Source organism: Rhodnius prolixus, unplaced genomic scaffold, assembly GCF_049639745.1.
Source record: "Rhodnius prolixus isolate KJV_2025 unplaced genomic scaffold, Rpr scaffold_2, whole genome shotgun sequence".
NCBI classification, from domain to species: domain Eukaryota; kingdom Metazoa; phylum Arthropoda; class Insecta; order Hemiptera; family Reduviidae; genus Rhodnius; species Rhodnius prolixus.
Window position 1 is genome coordinate 21,459,714 of NW_027411592.1, and position 15,904 is coordinate 21,475,617.

The following is a 15,904-nucleotide window of genomic DNA, read 5'->3' on the forward strand; positions in this document are numbered from 1 at the left end:
GGATAACCTATGAAATATCACTTTCCAAAAATTTGGCACGATTGTAAAACTCACTAGAAGCAAGAGAAAGTTTAAATGAAATTTAATAGAGTTATACAGCAAAAATGTGTGAGTTAGATCTAAGTTTAAATGCGACATTAGATATCCAAAATTAGGATATAATTAAACCAGCATTTGTTTAAAAGATGAAAACCATAAACCAGCCAAAAGTTTACTAAAAACCACAAACTATAAATATAATGTCTGTTTTATTCCAGGGACAAATAAAGAGGATATCGCTTCACTTTACTTTTTAAGAATGAAATTATGAGTTGATAGCGTGTGTTTCATTGTCTGAAAAATCGCGTGAAATATTTCATTTAAAAATTATCGTTACATTTCAAGGCCGTTGGTCAGCCAATTTTAAAGAAAATGAATCCATTTTGGGGGAAAAAAACTTTTAAAATTTCAGAAACATTGTGTAAATTCACATTAAGGGGTGAACCAATTTGTTCAAATTCAGAAGTCCAACACGCTTGTAATCTCTCTCTTGGTTGCAACCATGCATTCATCTAAGTACAAGAGGTATTTAAGAAGATAAATTATGAAAATATTAAATTATTAAGGAAGGGAAAAATTGTAACAGAAAAACTACACATTTGTTGGAGGACTGCGCCGAAATGTCACTCACGAAGCAATGTACCGAAACAAAATTTGTTTGTTTGATAGAATAATATTCTGTGAAGATAACAATACAAACACACTCAACAAACAAACACAATACAATGCAGACTAGAAATTTCTATTTCTATCTCAAAATGCACGTTAATGTGAAAATGGCAGCGTTTACAATATTCCCGTTTGCTAAGTGAGAAGGTAATGCTAAATTCCTAAAATATTGACTAATTCTTCTGAGCTGGAGAATGTTTTTGGGCTCAATAAGTGAAAACAATAAAAAAAAAAAAAGTTAACTAAACATAATGTTGAAATGATAAAAGCAAAATTATTGTAGTTAGCTTTAACTTGAGAGATTGTGGTCGGCACTGACAGCGATCGACAAATAGCGAACTCTACAATGGAGGTCTTCCATTGTGGACGGATTTAATTGAATACTAAATAGAAATTACAATACATTTTTGTTCGGATTTTATTATTATTACATAAGTAGCCGTCCTCGTGAAAAAAAGTCGCATTGTTAAAATCGTGATACCTCATAGTTGTAAAACTGATATCCACCACTTAAGATGTACGGTTCTAGTGAAAGGGCTTCCTAGGGCCCAACTTCGGCCCTATCACAGAACCGCTACTTGCTTCGCCATGTCGAATGATTGATTTTATTGTCAGTACAGTGAATGGCGATGGTAGAAGCTATTGGGAGAGAGAGCGGAGCACACTAATGGCACTGAAGGCATCCCTTCCTACCCTCTCAAATATAGACCCCACCAATACTGTCAAATTGCCACCCTGTTCCAACACCCATACTCCAGTTCCGATCCCAACGTTTATATAATGATGTCGTCTCCGAGCCCAAGACTTTCTCTTTCCCCTGCCTTCGCTTATTCAACGCCGTCTTCAAATAAGACACTTTCCTCTTTTTGCCGTTTCCCTTTCTTTCCATCCTCCTCTTCTGTCACCCCTTCCCTCCATTCGTTTTTTATAAAAATGTTCATCCTACTTCACATACCAATGGTTTTCTTTCTTTTTATTTTTTTTGTTCCGTTCGAGCTTACAAGAAAAAGATTAGTGGCTGAAAAGAACTCATCTTCGAGTAAGAGGTGTATTCCACTGGAATTAACGTGACTGATTTTTTTAATGTTCTCTATCATTATGAGACAATCGGAGTGGAATTTAACTTGGTTCAGTATTTAAAGAAAAAAATTTTTAAACAATACTTGTTCCTCTATATTTGCTATAATTTTATTAATCGGTGGAAAATTGTTCAATAAATAACATTTCAGTTCAATAACAGTTTTCGAATTCACATAAGCGCCCAGCTAGTACTTTCGTGCGTTAATTTCGATTTGAGAAAAAAAATATACGTCGTCCATTGTTGCCCTTTGTTTTCGAATTCAAGACCTGGACGAAAAGAAGTGGATCTGCTTGTTGACCCGCAGGTGTAATGAACCTCCAGACGAATATGGACATTAGAAGTGCCAGCAAGGATCTGTACACCCCTAACAAGCAGTGCTTATGTGACGGGATAAGCCCTAAAAGCTGGTATCCCAAGAATTGAAAAAGAAAAACCATAAATTGCAATGGTGGTTATCTCTCATAGAATTCATAGAAAAGAAGCTAAAAAATACGTGTCCCCTCAGTTTTTTTGTTAGAAATCCAAATTTAATTTGTAAATATTTTTGTGGTATTTATTTCAGAAATAGATTCCTCTATTTTTTTTTAAGAACCATTTACTCGAACGGCATTTTTCTGTGAGCGATATTTTATAAGTTATGAATGAAAACATGATTCTTATAAGAAATTTCAAAATGATATTATAACAGTTTTTTGATTTAATATGAAGAAAAGTACTATTTTATTATAACTCTTTACTCCTCATTAATATTACTGATCATGCTCGAAATTGCCTCCACCATTAGACATGCTCTTTCCCGTCAATTGTCCCTTACTGCCAAAGAAATAGATACAGCTTTAACCGACTCACAGGCATCTATTATTCTCTGCTTTAGTTCATCTACAGATGCAATTCCGGCTTGATTCTGATACACTTATATTTAGAAATACTTTTAGATAAGCAGAAATAAGGAAAGAAACAAAAAAGTTTTGAATAATCACCTTGTTTTTCATGTATCCCCAAAGGAAATAGTCCATAGGTGCAAAATCCGGTGAACGAGGTGGCCACTGAATCGACCCCAGAGTCGATATTACACGCCCATCAAATTGCCTATGGAGAAATCTCTTTTCGTGCCTGATAGTGTTATATCGACACGGGGAACGATTCTGCTATACTGAAAAATATTATTTAAATTTTTTTTACTAATTTTTCCCTCATAGGTACTTCATAAATTACTGGCAAATGCAATAAAAATTGATATCGTAAAAATATTTAAAATAAATATGTTTTGAACATTATTTCCGGTTTCATAATTCTAATGTAATACAGAATCAACACAGTTAATGAAATATTTTCCTGAAGTAAAATCTAGATCATTCAATGAAAGTGAAAGCACACCATTTTATGTACTGGATAACTGTGCTTTTATTGGTGAGGGAGTGGCTTATGGTGTCATACGTCATCAGCTACAATCCGCCTACTTCACACATCCCGTTCACCAATGAGATTAGCCACGCGTTTTTGGTAATTATTTCTAGGTGAAATACAATTTAATTTTTTTTTACTAATTTTTTCCCCATAGGTATTTGATAAATTATCGAATAATGTAATAAAAATTGATTTGTTAGTCCTTGCGGAACTCCTGCGTCACCATGGCTGAATGGAGAAAGAATAGTTACTATTTTCACTCTAAAATGTCTGTCAGTCATATATGATTTCAAAATGAGGAAATAGGTGGCTAGAAGGATGGTTTTGAGCTTCCAGAGTAGTCCAGTGTGCCACAGCCGATCGAGAGCCTCCTTCACATCAAGGAACACCCCAGAACAACACTCCTTCTTCTTAAGGGAGGTGGTGATTATATCTACAACTCGATGGCACTGCTGTATGGTGGAGTGCTGTCGCCTGAATACAAATTGGTGATCCGGGAGAATGCCAATAGATTCAATTATTGGAAGAATACGTTTTAGCAAGAGTTTTTCAAGAATCTTTCCTAGCCCTGACAATAAGCTAATGGGACGGATGTGATGTCGGGAGTTGTGGAGATTTATTTGGCTTAGGTATTGGAAATATAATGGAAAATTTCCAAAGTAGCGGAAAGTAGGTGGTGCGGAAGTTGGCGTTGTAGATTGAGGTGAGGAAAACTAGAGCTTTTTTTAGGAAGTTTTCGAAGGATGGTTGGAGTAACAAGATCAAATCCGGAGTTACGTATTTAATAATATTATTTACTTACGAGGGTCGTTTGAAAAGTCCGTGCAAAGTCAGAGAGATAGCATCACTGGCGCGTATCGAGGTTACGTTTAGTTAGTAGCATCTCTTGGAAGAACACATACCAAGTTTCAGCCAGATCGGTCTATTTCTTTGTGTTTGGCATACGTTTGAATCGAGGAAGTCGAGTGATTTTCAAAAAATGGACGAAAAAGAAATTCGTGTGTTGATTAAACACTACTTTAAGAAAGGCAAAACGCCTCAGGAGACTAAAGAGAAGTTTGATAAACATTATGGTGACTCTGCACCTTCGATTAGAACAGTTTATAAGTGGTTTCAAAATTTTCGGAGTGGCCATATGGGCACAAGTGACGCTGAACGTTCTGGACGCCCTGTTGAGGTTACTACTCCAGAAATCATTGATAAAATCCATGATATTATGGTGATGGATGACAGAAGAGTGAAGGTGCGTGAGATTGCTAGTGCTGTGGGCATCTCGAATGAACGGGTACATAATATTTTGCATCAACATTTGGACATGACAAAGCTATCCGCAAGATAGGTGCCGCGATTGTTCGCGCTTGACCAAAAACGAAATCGTGTGAAGTGTTGCAAGGACGGTTTGCAGCTGTTCCAGAAGAATCCGCAGGACTTTAAGCGTCGTTTCGTCACTGTGGATGAAACATGGATACATCACTACACTCCTGAGACCAAAGAACAATCTAAACAATGGGTTACCAAGGGGGAATCTGCGCCAAAAAAGGCGAAGACTGTTCCTTCGGCCGGAAAGATTATGGCGACTGTCTTTTGGGATTCGCAAGGAATAATCGTCATCGACTATCTGGAAAAGGGTAAAACTATTAAAGGTGCATATTATTCATCGTTATTGGACCGTTTGAAAACCGAGCTGCAAGAAAAACGCCCACGATTGGCCCACAAAAAAGTCCTTTTTCCATCACGACAACGCACCAGCTCACACCTCAGCAGTTGTGGTCGCAAAATTAATGGAAATAGGGTTCCAACTCGTTTCACATCCCCCCTATTTTCCAGTCTTGGCTCCCTCGGACTACTATTTGTTCCCCAATATGAAGAAATGGCTGGCGGAAAAAAGATTTTATTCAAACGTGGAGGTGATTGCAGAAACGAATGGCTATTTTTCAGACTTGGACAAATCCTATTATTCGGAAGGGATCAACAAACTAGAGCAGCGTTGGACGAAGTGTATAAGCCTAAAAGGAGACTATGTTGAAAAATAAAAAAGGTTTACCCCAAAAAATTAAGTAGTTTTTATTTTTGCACGGACTTTTCAAACGACCCTCATATCTTACTGATAATTATTTTATTTTATGTTTCTTTTAACATTTTCGTACTCAGCACATTCAACGTTTACCTTCTCTTTTTCATATTTTTAATACAGACTGCAAATATGTAAATGGATAAATTTAATTGCACATGGTGGTGCATATAATATTTACTTCTTTCTTTCTTTTAGAAGTTGTATCCCTTTATGCGGAACTAAACTCTTATCTGGCCTCCGTTGTAACCTGCGCCACTGCTAACTAGTTAACAGATACTAATCAAACAATTTATTAAGTCATTAGTAAAGGATTAAACTGATTGATTCGGCTTTTAATTGAGATAATACGAAATGTGTGGCGATCTATCCAGTTATGTAACTGTAACCACAGCTAATTAAACAGACTGAACTAACAACGTTACAAGTGACAGATAGTAAACACGGCTAAATTTGCTCCTTATCAATACAAATTAGCAAACTTTCCTTTTGAAGTAAAATTAGCTTCGTGTGTACAAACTGAAGGAGTGTTTATATTAGTTAAATTAGTTATACTGTCAAATTGATTGCAGCAATAAGTGAGGGGTTGCGAAGGTAAGTGGCTCAGATGCTATTTATTTAAATGTAAATTTACTGAACAAATTTTTGGCGTTAGTTAATTAGAGATTTTGAATTTCTCAAAGGTATTTATGGAGGTTTTGTTATTGAGGAAAGTCTTGTTTCCTCATTCCTACAATTCCTAAAAAGGTTCTTTAAAAACCCTCAGCCTGAATGGTTTACTGCCTTCTCCTGAAGGAGTGTCGGACGCTCTACTACTTTAGATTTAGTTCCTGGTTAATTTCGTGTTCCAAAAGTTAGTAGGGTTAGTATCTTTCCTTTCTCACCACCCAGCGTGTACCAAGGATTCTAAATCCAGGGCTCACTTTTATCCTGAATAATGGCTATTCTCACCAAAAAATCTACAGAAAAATTGTAATAGTTTTCTTGCCTTATCTTCTTCAGGCATCACCAGAGTTCAATAGCTCTGCGTGGATACTAATGTTAAGATCTGCTTTAACATTTCTTAAGAGCTGGGTTTTCAATTTTTAAAATTTATTCTAAGAAAATTAATCTACCAAAAGTATACCACTTTAATAAAATAGATTTTCCATTTCCTCAAATTTCCTGAAAACCGCTTAAATGATTTTGTTTAAACTTTCGTCTTCTTGATGGTACAAAGGAAGATCTACAACTTGTATCAGAACATTTTTTACCAGAAAAATTCGATTAAATGCTCTAGAAGGATGGCGGGAAATTGAATTACTTTGAAAAACAAGTTTTCTTCATGTTTTCCAGTGAAATGGTCGCAGGATGCTAGTTAAACTTCAGAATGTAAGAAACTAACGATTAACTACTTTAAGATACAACCATTAGATTTGCGATAATTATAGATAATCGATAATAACCGCGAGCTAGGCAAGCCTTTCTGGAACAAGATTTACTTGAAATTAAAGAAATTATCTATCTGTAAATACATAACCTTCAACTATTTTAATAATCTGGGAAATTTCAAGGCAAGTTCAAGAAAGTCCTAATTTATTTTGAATCCCTAATAATAGTAAATGCGTACTTGTAAAGCAAACTAGATGAATACTGTATTGATCATTCATTATCTTTAACTTGAAGGCTGGAATGTTCCAAAAAGTGATCTAAAATGGACAGATTTTCGAGAAGTTCTCCACTTTTTTTATTTTCTTTTGGATTATTCATTATTTTTTTATTTTATTTATCTCAGGGAAACATCCCATATTAACGTGTGTATTCCCTTGAAATTATACCTCTACCTTAAACCATGTAACTATGTATTCAAAGATGGAGTAAGCGAATTCTGCTTTTAGACTCAAGAGCGGATATTCACCCATTCATCTAGCAAGTTCCTTTATTTATGACTATTTTTGCTTTTAATATTTCGGTTATCGACTCTCTAATTGCAGTGGTTGCAATTACAGATGGTTGTATGAGTGCTTGTTTTGAATGTTTAACATCTGTTCTAAGAAATTCATTTAGCCAATTAAAATACAATATTGAAATAAAATGTGTTTCCTCCAGCAAGAAATTCGGAAAATCTGATATTATTATTATTTAAATTTAAGGCGCGACAACACCTTATCTCCTTACCTTATTTCATCATCTTATTTCAGTGCACTGCTTGCCTCCGGACAGTGTTCTCTCGTTACATACAACACTGGCCATTACTGGACAGTGAGCTGTAAGAAGCTCCTAGGAAGAGAAAATCTAAGGGTCAGCAGCTGGATTCGAACCCGGTACCTCCGTGTAGGATCCAATACGCTAACCCCACAGCTAATCCCTTCCCTGACTATTATTAATATTATAATTATTTTCCATGTGCTCTTGAGGACAAGAATATATGATGTGCAAAGTAATAGATACAAATCAAAAATGGAGTATAGAGATAAACTGAGTATACCTCGACAATAAGCAGAGAAGACCTTGCTATAGAAGACATAAGAATCCCAATGGTTGAGAAATACTTGGGCTCTGTCATAAGTAAGGATGTTTCAAGTAAAGATGATGTATTGCAAAGATATGTAAGAGCAATCAACATACTGAACTCCGTATTATAGAGCGCCAGTATTCTAAATAGTACCTAGACAGTATACGTATTAGTAGCTTTAAAGCAGTTTTCGGGAGATCAAAGAACTGAACATTTCTTTCTGACATGTTACAGTCACTTTCCTTATCTGGAAAACAACCAATAATTTCCAGTTATTTTATCTAGATCAACTCCGGATTATGGTCAGGAATCCTCGGCCTAGACACCCATGCTAGGTTATTGAAGGCTAATTATAAATAAGTAAATTAATAATCAAGAATATCCCTTAACGGAACTACTTATCATCTGTCTGTAGTACAACCAGTTTCTAGATGCTCCAGCTTATCTTTTATACCTGATAATTAATTACCTGTCAGCGACCTTGCCAGCCTCTTCTAGTCGGCCTTCACTGAACAGCGGGTCGTCTCTTAAATCGATGAAGCGAAACTTGCTCGACTGGCAAATACGGCTTTTTTACGCGCTTGTCTGACAAGAACATTAGAATGCTGTGTTGTCAGTTGCGATACTACATTAAACTGGAATATTTTCATCACCTTAAAATGTTCAAAAAGAATTGGTTTGAAACCAAAATGAAATAAAAAGTGTTTAAACATGTTAAGTATGATTTTGTTGATAAAAAAAAAGAAAAAAAGAAGTAATTATAACACATTAGATTAGATTGGACTAGGGCGGTCTCAAGGCCTGCGCCACTGCGACTCCTTTGGAACTATTGCGGCTCCCTCACTTTAAAGCTCACCCTCCAGACCTGTCCTTTTAATCAGACTCGTAATGCTGAGAGCGACTCTTGGGTAAAGCTCACAGGCCTTGGTTTTTCCTCCCAGAGAAGTAACATCCTTAGCCAGACAAGCTCCTCGCACTGACACAACACGTGCAGTGCCGTTTCCTCCTCTTTCTGACAGAACCTATAGAGGCTATCATCTGCCAGGCCCATGCGATGCATGTGTTTTCTGAGCCTTCAGTGGCCAGTTAATGGGCCTACAATCATCCTTATAGCCCCACGGCCTTGACGGATTAATTCTGCAGTCAGCCTCGGCGAATAGCCTTTAATAAACTCCTTCGCCAGTCTCTGTCCAGTGGTGTCAAGCCACCACTCCTGAGACCTACTCTACACCCATAAATTAATGGTCGCAGTCTTAACACACTTCGGAACCCCAAAACAGGGTTCCCGGCCAACGAAGTGTCCCGCAGAGCCTTCTCGGGCCAATAAATCTGCCGCTTCGTTTCCCGTGTGTCCTGAATGACCAGACACCCAAACCAAAAAGACCTTATTTTGGTCACTAATTTCCTTCAGGGCACCCAGACAGTCCCAAACCAGCCTTGATGACCTGATAGGAACGAATAGCTCGTAGAGCATCCTGACTATCCGAGAAAATTACGATCTTAGAATTATTAATTCTTCGCCCTTTAATCTCGGTAGCGCAGAACCCTAATAGCAGCTAGCTCAGCCTAAAAAACTGTAGCTAGTTTCCCTAGGCAAACCGAAAACTCTTATTTCGGCTTCACCCCGTACACTCCCGCTCCCACACCCTCCTCCGTCTTGGAGCCATCTGTGTACCACATCGAATCTCCCACCACTGGGGGTCCACGTCTCCAAGCCTCCCGGTCTCCAATACAGACTTCGAAAGGCTTGTCATATAACATATTAAGGCTAATATACATACATGTACATGCACAATGGCGTCAAAATTAGCCGGAGAGTGTCTAGTTGCTGTAAAGTTGTCAACAAATGTCTCAGAGTTTGTTGTGCCAGTGATTCATTCTCCCCGCATTTATCTCCTTCGCAGACGTAGTAAATGAACAATCAAAAGAAATTCTAAAATTATTGTTAATGAGAACCATTCTATTACAGGTTGCTGAATGGACAGACGAAGCGGGCTTTCAACCAGTTGCCGCAAAATACGTCAGACTGAAACCGCCATCAGAATATGAAAGAAATAGAACTTACATTGTTACTACCATTGTGGTAAGTAAACTGTGCCACTGTGATTCTGGTATCCTCTTTTTCACATCTAAATTTTACGTTTTAATTATCTGATTGGGATTTTTTCTTATTTCCTGATATTGTTTAGAAAGATTCTGCAAATGATTTTGCTTTTGGCAATAATTTTGTTCATCGGCTAAAATTTAATGAACAAAAATGTAATTTCATATATCAACATCCTTTTATTAATTTTTTTATTCCGTGACGGTACTTGCAACAATTTGAGGACTGTTTTGGGAAATCTTGGCGTTACTTTTAGTGTCTTTTCACGATCATTATACGGTTCTCAATGAAGGAGTCAAATTTACAGAGTAACATTTTGCAAGAATTGCAGAATGCAGCCAAATTCTTACTAATTCTCATCGAATATTTAAAAAAAATAAAAGTTCGCTAGTAAATTTAAATTTTAGCTTATTTTGGAACGAAATGTTCAACTCTGTCTAGTAAATGAGGTTCCCTCTAGAGGATTTAGTTTTGAGTTACATTTAAAATAGGATTAGTTCCTTCCAGCTCTCTAGGGTCTAATACATTATACAATTTTCTAGTAAATAAATTTCCCTGCAATTAGAAGTATTCCTTGTCTCTCCTTTTAAAGTGAAATTATTATCCACCCGAGAATTAAAGGAAAGAGCTTTTTCTTAGGCAATATTATTTACAAATAAACTTCAACTTAATTATTTGACTGGATAAAGCTTGCATTAAATATTCATCTCATTAAGCAGGTATCTCTTTTTAGGCTTACTAAATTTGTTAATTATATTCACACATGAGATTCACATAATACTATTGGGTTTTATTATAGAATGTCATTTATTCATATCAACTTTTTAGAATCATCAGGATCAGTGCTGAATATTTTTGTTCTGAGTAATGGGTACGACTAAGCCCAGCCGTTTTTAGAAGTTTTATCATTATTATTATTTTATATTTTTCATCCATTTTTACGGTTAAATTGTTTTGTTTCAAATGTAGCATACATAACAAAGAAAGAACGAAAAAGTTTTCACATAAATTCAGCGATTGCCCGAAATTTAACGTATTAATGGAATTTGTTAAAAAAAAAAAGATTTCCTCTTGTCTGGTTGTGTATTTTTCCTACCATTTATTTTATTTTACATTTTATTTTGTATTAATGTGTATTTCTAAACTCAAAGGGTCGCTTTCTTTCTGATTTTTTGTTCATTTTATTTAATTTTTTTGCTTTCATTCCAGTCTAGAATAACAGTCAAATTTATTATATATTCCGCCTTACCAGAAACATTTTCCTGCTAAACTCTTAGTCTTAATTTCAAAATTTTGTGATATGATTAAATTCTATAGCAAAACTAAAAATGCTAGATGTATGAGAGTGAAAAGTAAAAAAAAATTAAAGTAATTGCCTATTTTTCTGGCGAGGCCTAGCTAATTCCCATTTCAGTGTCTTGGATGGAGGCGGAAGCAGATAATTTACTGGGGACACTTTTTTTCTAACTAATAAAAAGTAGCCATGAGCGGGATTCGAACCGGAGGATTGAACTCTCACTTATAAAAGCTAGCTCATAACCACTAGAGCAGTGCTTCCCAACCTAAGTGCCCGCGGCTACGGTAGAAGTGTGCCGTGGCAAAAACTAAAAAAAAATAATAAAATTATAATGGCGTTGCATTAAAATTAATTATAAGTTAAAATACAATAGTATAACCTCATATTCCTATAATGAGGTAAAACACAAAATGATGCGGAAATATCATTAGTTTCTACACAAAACAAACCTCACTTCATCAGTTCTGCTTAGTGGTGGCGTTCTAAATACAAAATTAACAACGTAGCACAAAAATAGGCTAGCCAAATATAAAAATTAAAGCAATGCAGTTTAGTCATTATCTAGCTTGACCACTGAAAGGCTGGAGTTAACTTGCTTCAAGAGGATTCAAGATACAGAAGTAGTAAAATATGTCATATAGCTGACGTTCTACTTTATTGACTGTTTAGTTTTTGGTAACTTTAATCTCATTTAGAGATGCTTCTAATCATTTTCTTATAGTTACGGATTTACAATTTTTGCATGAATTATACAGGCACTTCTTGACATCAATAATGGGCATTAAAATAAACTGTATACATGCAGTTAATTGTATTGACAGAGAACGGTATAGACGGGTGAATGATTGGGTTTGTTATTAATGTTACAGCCTGCCAAGAAAACTTGTATTTTTGTAGGATTGTAATAGGGTTGTTATTACAGCACTAGTTAAGCATAATACGTCATTTTAAAATGAAATGGGAGCATTTAAGTTCCAGTGTGCTGTTTACTGTTTGGTATCTGACTAATATGCCATGACAGAAAAAAGGTTGGGAAGCACTGCTATAGACCAACACCCGGTCCTAGGTTTATAAGAGATTTTGAAGGAGAATTCACTTTATTGATTGAAAGGAAGACTTCCTTGATTACCACATCTTTACTTTTTCAGTTCCTAAATAGTATTTATTTTCTGTTCTAAATGCGTTGAGGTTGTACGGATAGACGAGGTCTAGTTGGTGCTTTATTTTACAGCATATTGTTGATTTGTTGGTGACATTGATGTTATTATTATTATTATTATGACCTTTATTTAACTAAATACAATTATACAAATGTAACAAGAACAAAAGGTATACAGCATGGCAAATGCCGTCTGCTGGAGTTGCTGCTTATAGAAAGCAAAAAATTAATAAATTCAGATAAATGAATGACAAGGATATTTATGTCAATATTGTTGATACAATAATAAGAACGAAGAAAGAAAGGGAGAAACAAAGCAAACAAACAAAGAAACAGTAAACAATTACAAAATGGAAAAAATAAAAGATACTCTGAGAATAAGAATAAAAAGTAAGTTGTTCAAAAATATTACCAATTCTTCTCTGGAAGAATAAACTAAACATTCATATATACCATATATAAAAGTTTATAAAAATTGAGGTGCTTTAGTCTACTGTCCTAGACCTTCAGGCAAAGATGGCGAATCAGAAATAATCACATTAAAGTCACCCAGAAGAATTACATTTGTATTCGATTTTCCAGATTAAAAATTAGATAAACAGAAGAATACATCTTGCCATTTCGAAGGATTTAAATGTACTAGAACTATTAACATATCAAAATTTTGCTTACTAAAAGATGTTACCACTCTTTTATTGACTTTTACAAAACTAAAACCTTTTTCTAAGATATTAGAACGTATACAAATTATATCCCCCCATTAGCACGCCTAGATTTAGATGATTTAATTGCAGGTATCCCCATTAATTTATAATGTTTGAAAGATTGTGAAAAATAACTGAAACCATCCTTTAAAAGATAAGATTTAAATAAACAAATACTTGGTGATTAGTGAGAGAATTCATAAAATAAGAATCGGTTACTTTACCTTTTAAGCCTGCAACATTATAAGATAAAATTACTGTAATTACTAAAAGTAGATTTGAAGTTTGTTGAAGAATTCCAACATGTAGACCTATCTCAGGATGATCGCACAATCGGAATAGATGGTAATACCGGTGGAGGATCAAGTGCAGTGTTGATAGGTTGTTGCCTGAAGTAATCCCCAGGAAGGCTATTCTTAGCTACGGCAGAAATAAAACCGCTAAGATCGAGGCCAGTAATTTCACGTAATCTTTGAAGACCATCCTGATTTTTATAGCACAGACCAATCATTTGACACCATGTGAAAAGATGACCCTCTACAATTAAGTTATCGCTTCTCAGAGATACTTTAAGAGTTTTGCTAAGTCTAGACAACTCCTTACGTACTAACAAGAGTTTCATTCTTTTCTTTCTGGTCGTATCCGGGAGGTCTTGATGTATAGCAAAACCAGTATTATTTAGGTTCTTTGAGGCGGCAAGAATAGCTAGTTTATCATGAAAACGACTAAAAGTCAGCAATAAAGGAGGGTTCGAAGTTTGTTGATTGCCCAAAGCAAATGCATGAATATTTTCGACGTTAATTTTCACATGAAGAAGCTCTTCACAAAATTTTGAAACATTTTCAGAATAGCTACTAGTCGACTTAAAAGCGTTTATAACACCCCTGAATACCAAATTGTTTCGACGAGCTTTTTTGTCTAATTCTTCTAAAAGTTTTTCATTTCTACTGTTTGCTTCTTTTAAATGCTCAATATTTTCTTTTAATAATTTGTTTTCTTCTCTTATTAAACGGTATTCTTCACGTAACTCCTTAAAATCTTCTTTAGTTGCCAAATGCGCGAGTTTTTTGTCCAGAAGAGCAGACAAAGTTTCCAAGTTAATAGTTACTTCCTTTGGCGAACTCATATTTTCTACCACAGTTCTCTTAGAGACTCTATTTGTGAGTTCAGGAGAGCTTCTAGCTCTTTTTGGTGTACTTGAATCTTTTTTAAATTTATTCTCAGCTTTCTTAGACATACGAAAAGATTATTAAAAAGCCTGGTTATCCAATCAGAGGAAAACAGAATAAGTATCACTTCATATTAAAACAGTTTACTAAAATAATTTTTCCCCTAACTTGTTTTAAATTAACGTCCTTTCACGTCTTTCAAAATCTACTATATTATTAGTCAAAATAAATATGCTATTTACGAACGTTTGTATGCAATAACGCTGTTTGTAGACAGTATCAAAGTACGTACACACACAGAGACGGTGAATGTAATCCCCACCACTCCCGAAATAAAGTAACTCATGCACTGGATTAAATAAAACCAATTTAAACAAACTGCCGTAATTACGAAACCACTCGATATTTTTTCTCCAAATTTTCTCACGGAAAGCAGATTCTATCAAAGAATAATTATGCTGAATTTCACAAAAAACAAACTTCTCTAACTGGGGTTAATCACAATGAATTTATTTCACATTACACATAGATGTTCACCCTATGACTGCTAGCAGCACACTCCGACATTGATGTTAATCGAACATCAAACAGAAGAGACAGCGGATTATTCGGCTGGAGCGGATTATTTGACTTTCCAACATTATTTCTATCATACGCGTTAAAACAAGGCAAACTAGGCAGTGTGAATCACAATCTTAGCTATTCAGTAATCTTGAGACATTATTTTGCCTTAAAACATTCTCTTTTCTGCTGATGTAGGTAACTACCTCAACGGAAGCTGTTCAAATGCAGGAAGTTGTTTTCCAATATATTTGGCAATGATAAGATGAGCAACGAGGTATTTCCAGAAACGAATTTGAAGAATTTTTTCTACAGGATATTACGGTTGATCCAATTTCTGGTAGGGAAGTGAATATTTACTTTCAGTTCCAGGGGTTTTATCCATTGAACCCTATAGCGCGTTTTGTAGTTGGAAGGGAATGGCCAATAAACGTTTTGAGGCGGAATATCGCTGCCATTTTGTTTAACATGAAATTGCCCTAATGCCGAAATTATTTTTTTTTTTTTTTAATTGTCTCACATATGGCCGACCTTAAACTAAGAAATTAGGCAGGTTTCAATGTAAGCCTTAACTGGGACCATCTTCCTTTGCTTTTAAAAATAAGTCAGCGTACAAAGCAATTTCCATCATCAAAAGAACGGAAGAGTTAGTTGAATTAGGCGGAGTAAGGGCAGGATAGCCTGCATGTTGAACGTTTGGGTCTTGATTTAGGAATTGACTGACTATTATTAGGTTAGGTTAGTTTTAGAGGTTCTATTAGGTTATCAGCTACTGAGATGGTTTTAGTTGGGATTTTATTTTTTATGAATTTTGTTATTAATGTAATGTTTAGGGATCATTATTGCATATTCCTTTATTTTTCTCTTTTTTGCGAAAACAGGCTGAACAAAGCATTTGGATTGTTCATGGGCAGAAATGAGCTCAAGCTCCGTTCATGCTTTAGTTGATTAAAACAGATAATTATGACTAATCTTCTTGCAATAAAAATTAGTCCATATTGTGATTTTCATTTTTTTTTTTTTCATGTGTAGAATTAAAACACTCGTAAAGAGGTGTTACTAAATTAGGTATAATGCCAATAAAAAGTAAAATAATGCCTAAATTTTTTCAGGCAAGCTTTACGTCCAATTAGGTGTCGTGGACGAAGG

The 15,904-nt window shown here is 35.2% G+C and overlaps 1 protein-coding gene across 2 annotated transcripts in view; it reads left to right on the forward strand.

Moving 5' to 3' along the window:
* Positions 1-15,904, forward strand: part of LOC141449260 (glutamate receptor 1-like) — a 950,852-nt gene that overhangs the window by 837,167 nt on the left and 97,781 nt on the right. For both annotated transcript variants that reach the window (XR_012455423.1, XM_074118495.1), the window contains exon 10: positions 9,731-9,844. Coding sequence is in view for 1 of the 2 variants with exons in the window: in XM_074118495.1 (XP_073974596.1) it covers positions 9,731-9,844 (114 nt within the window). In the remaining variant the exon portion in view is untranslated. The remainder of the gene's footprint in view (positions 1-9,730; positions 9,845-15,904) is intronic.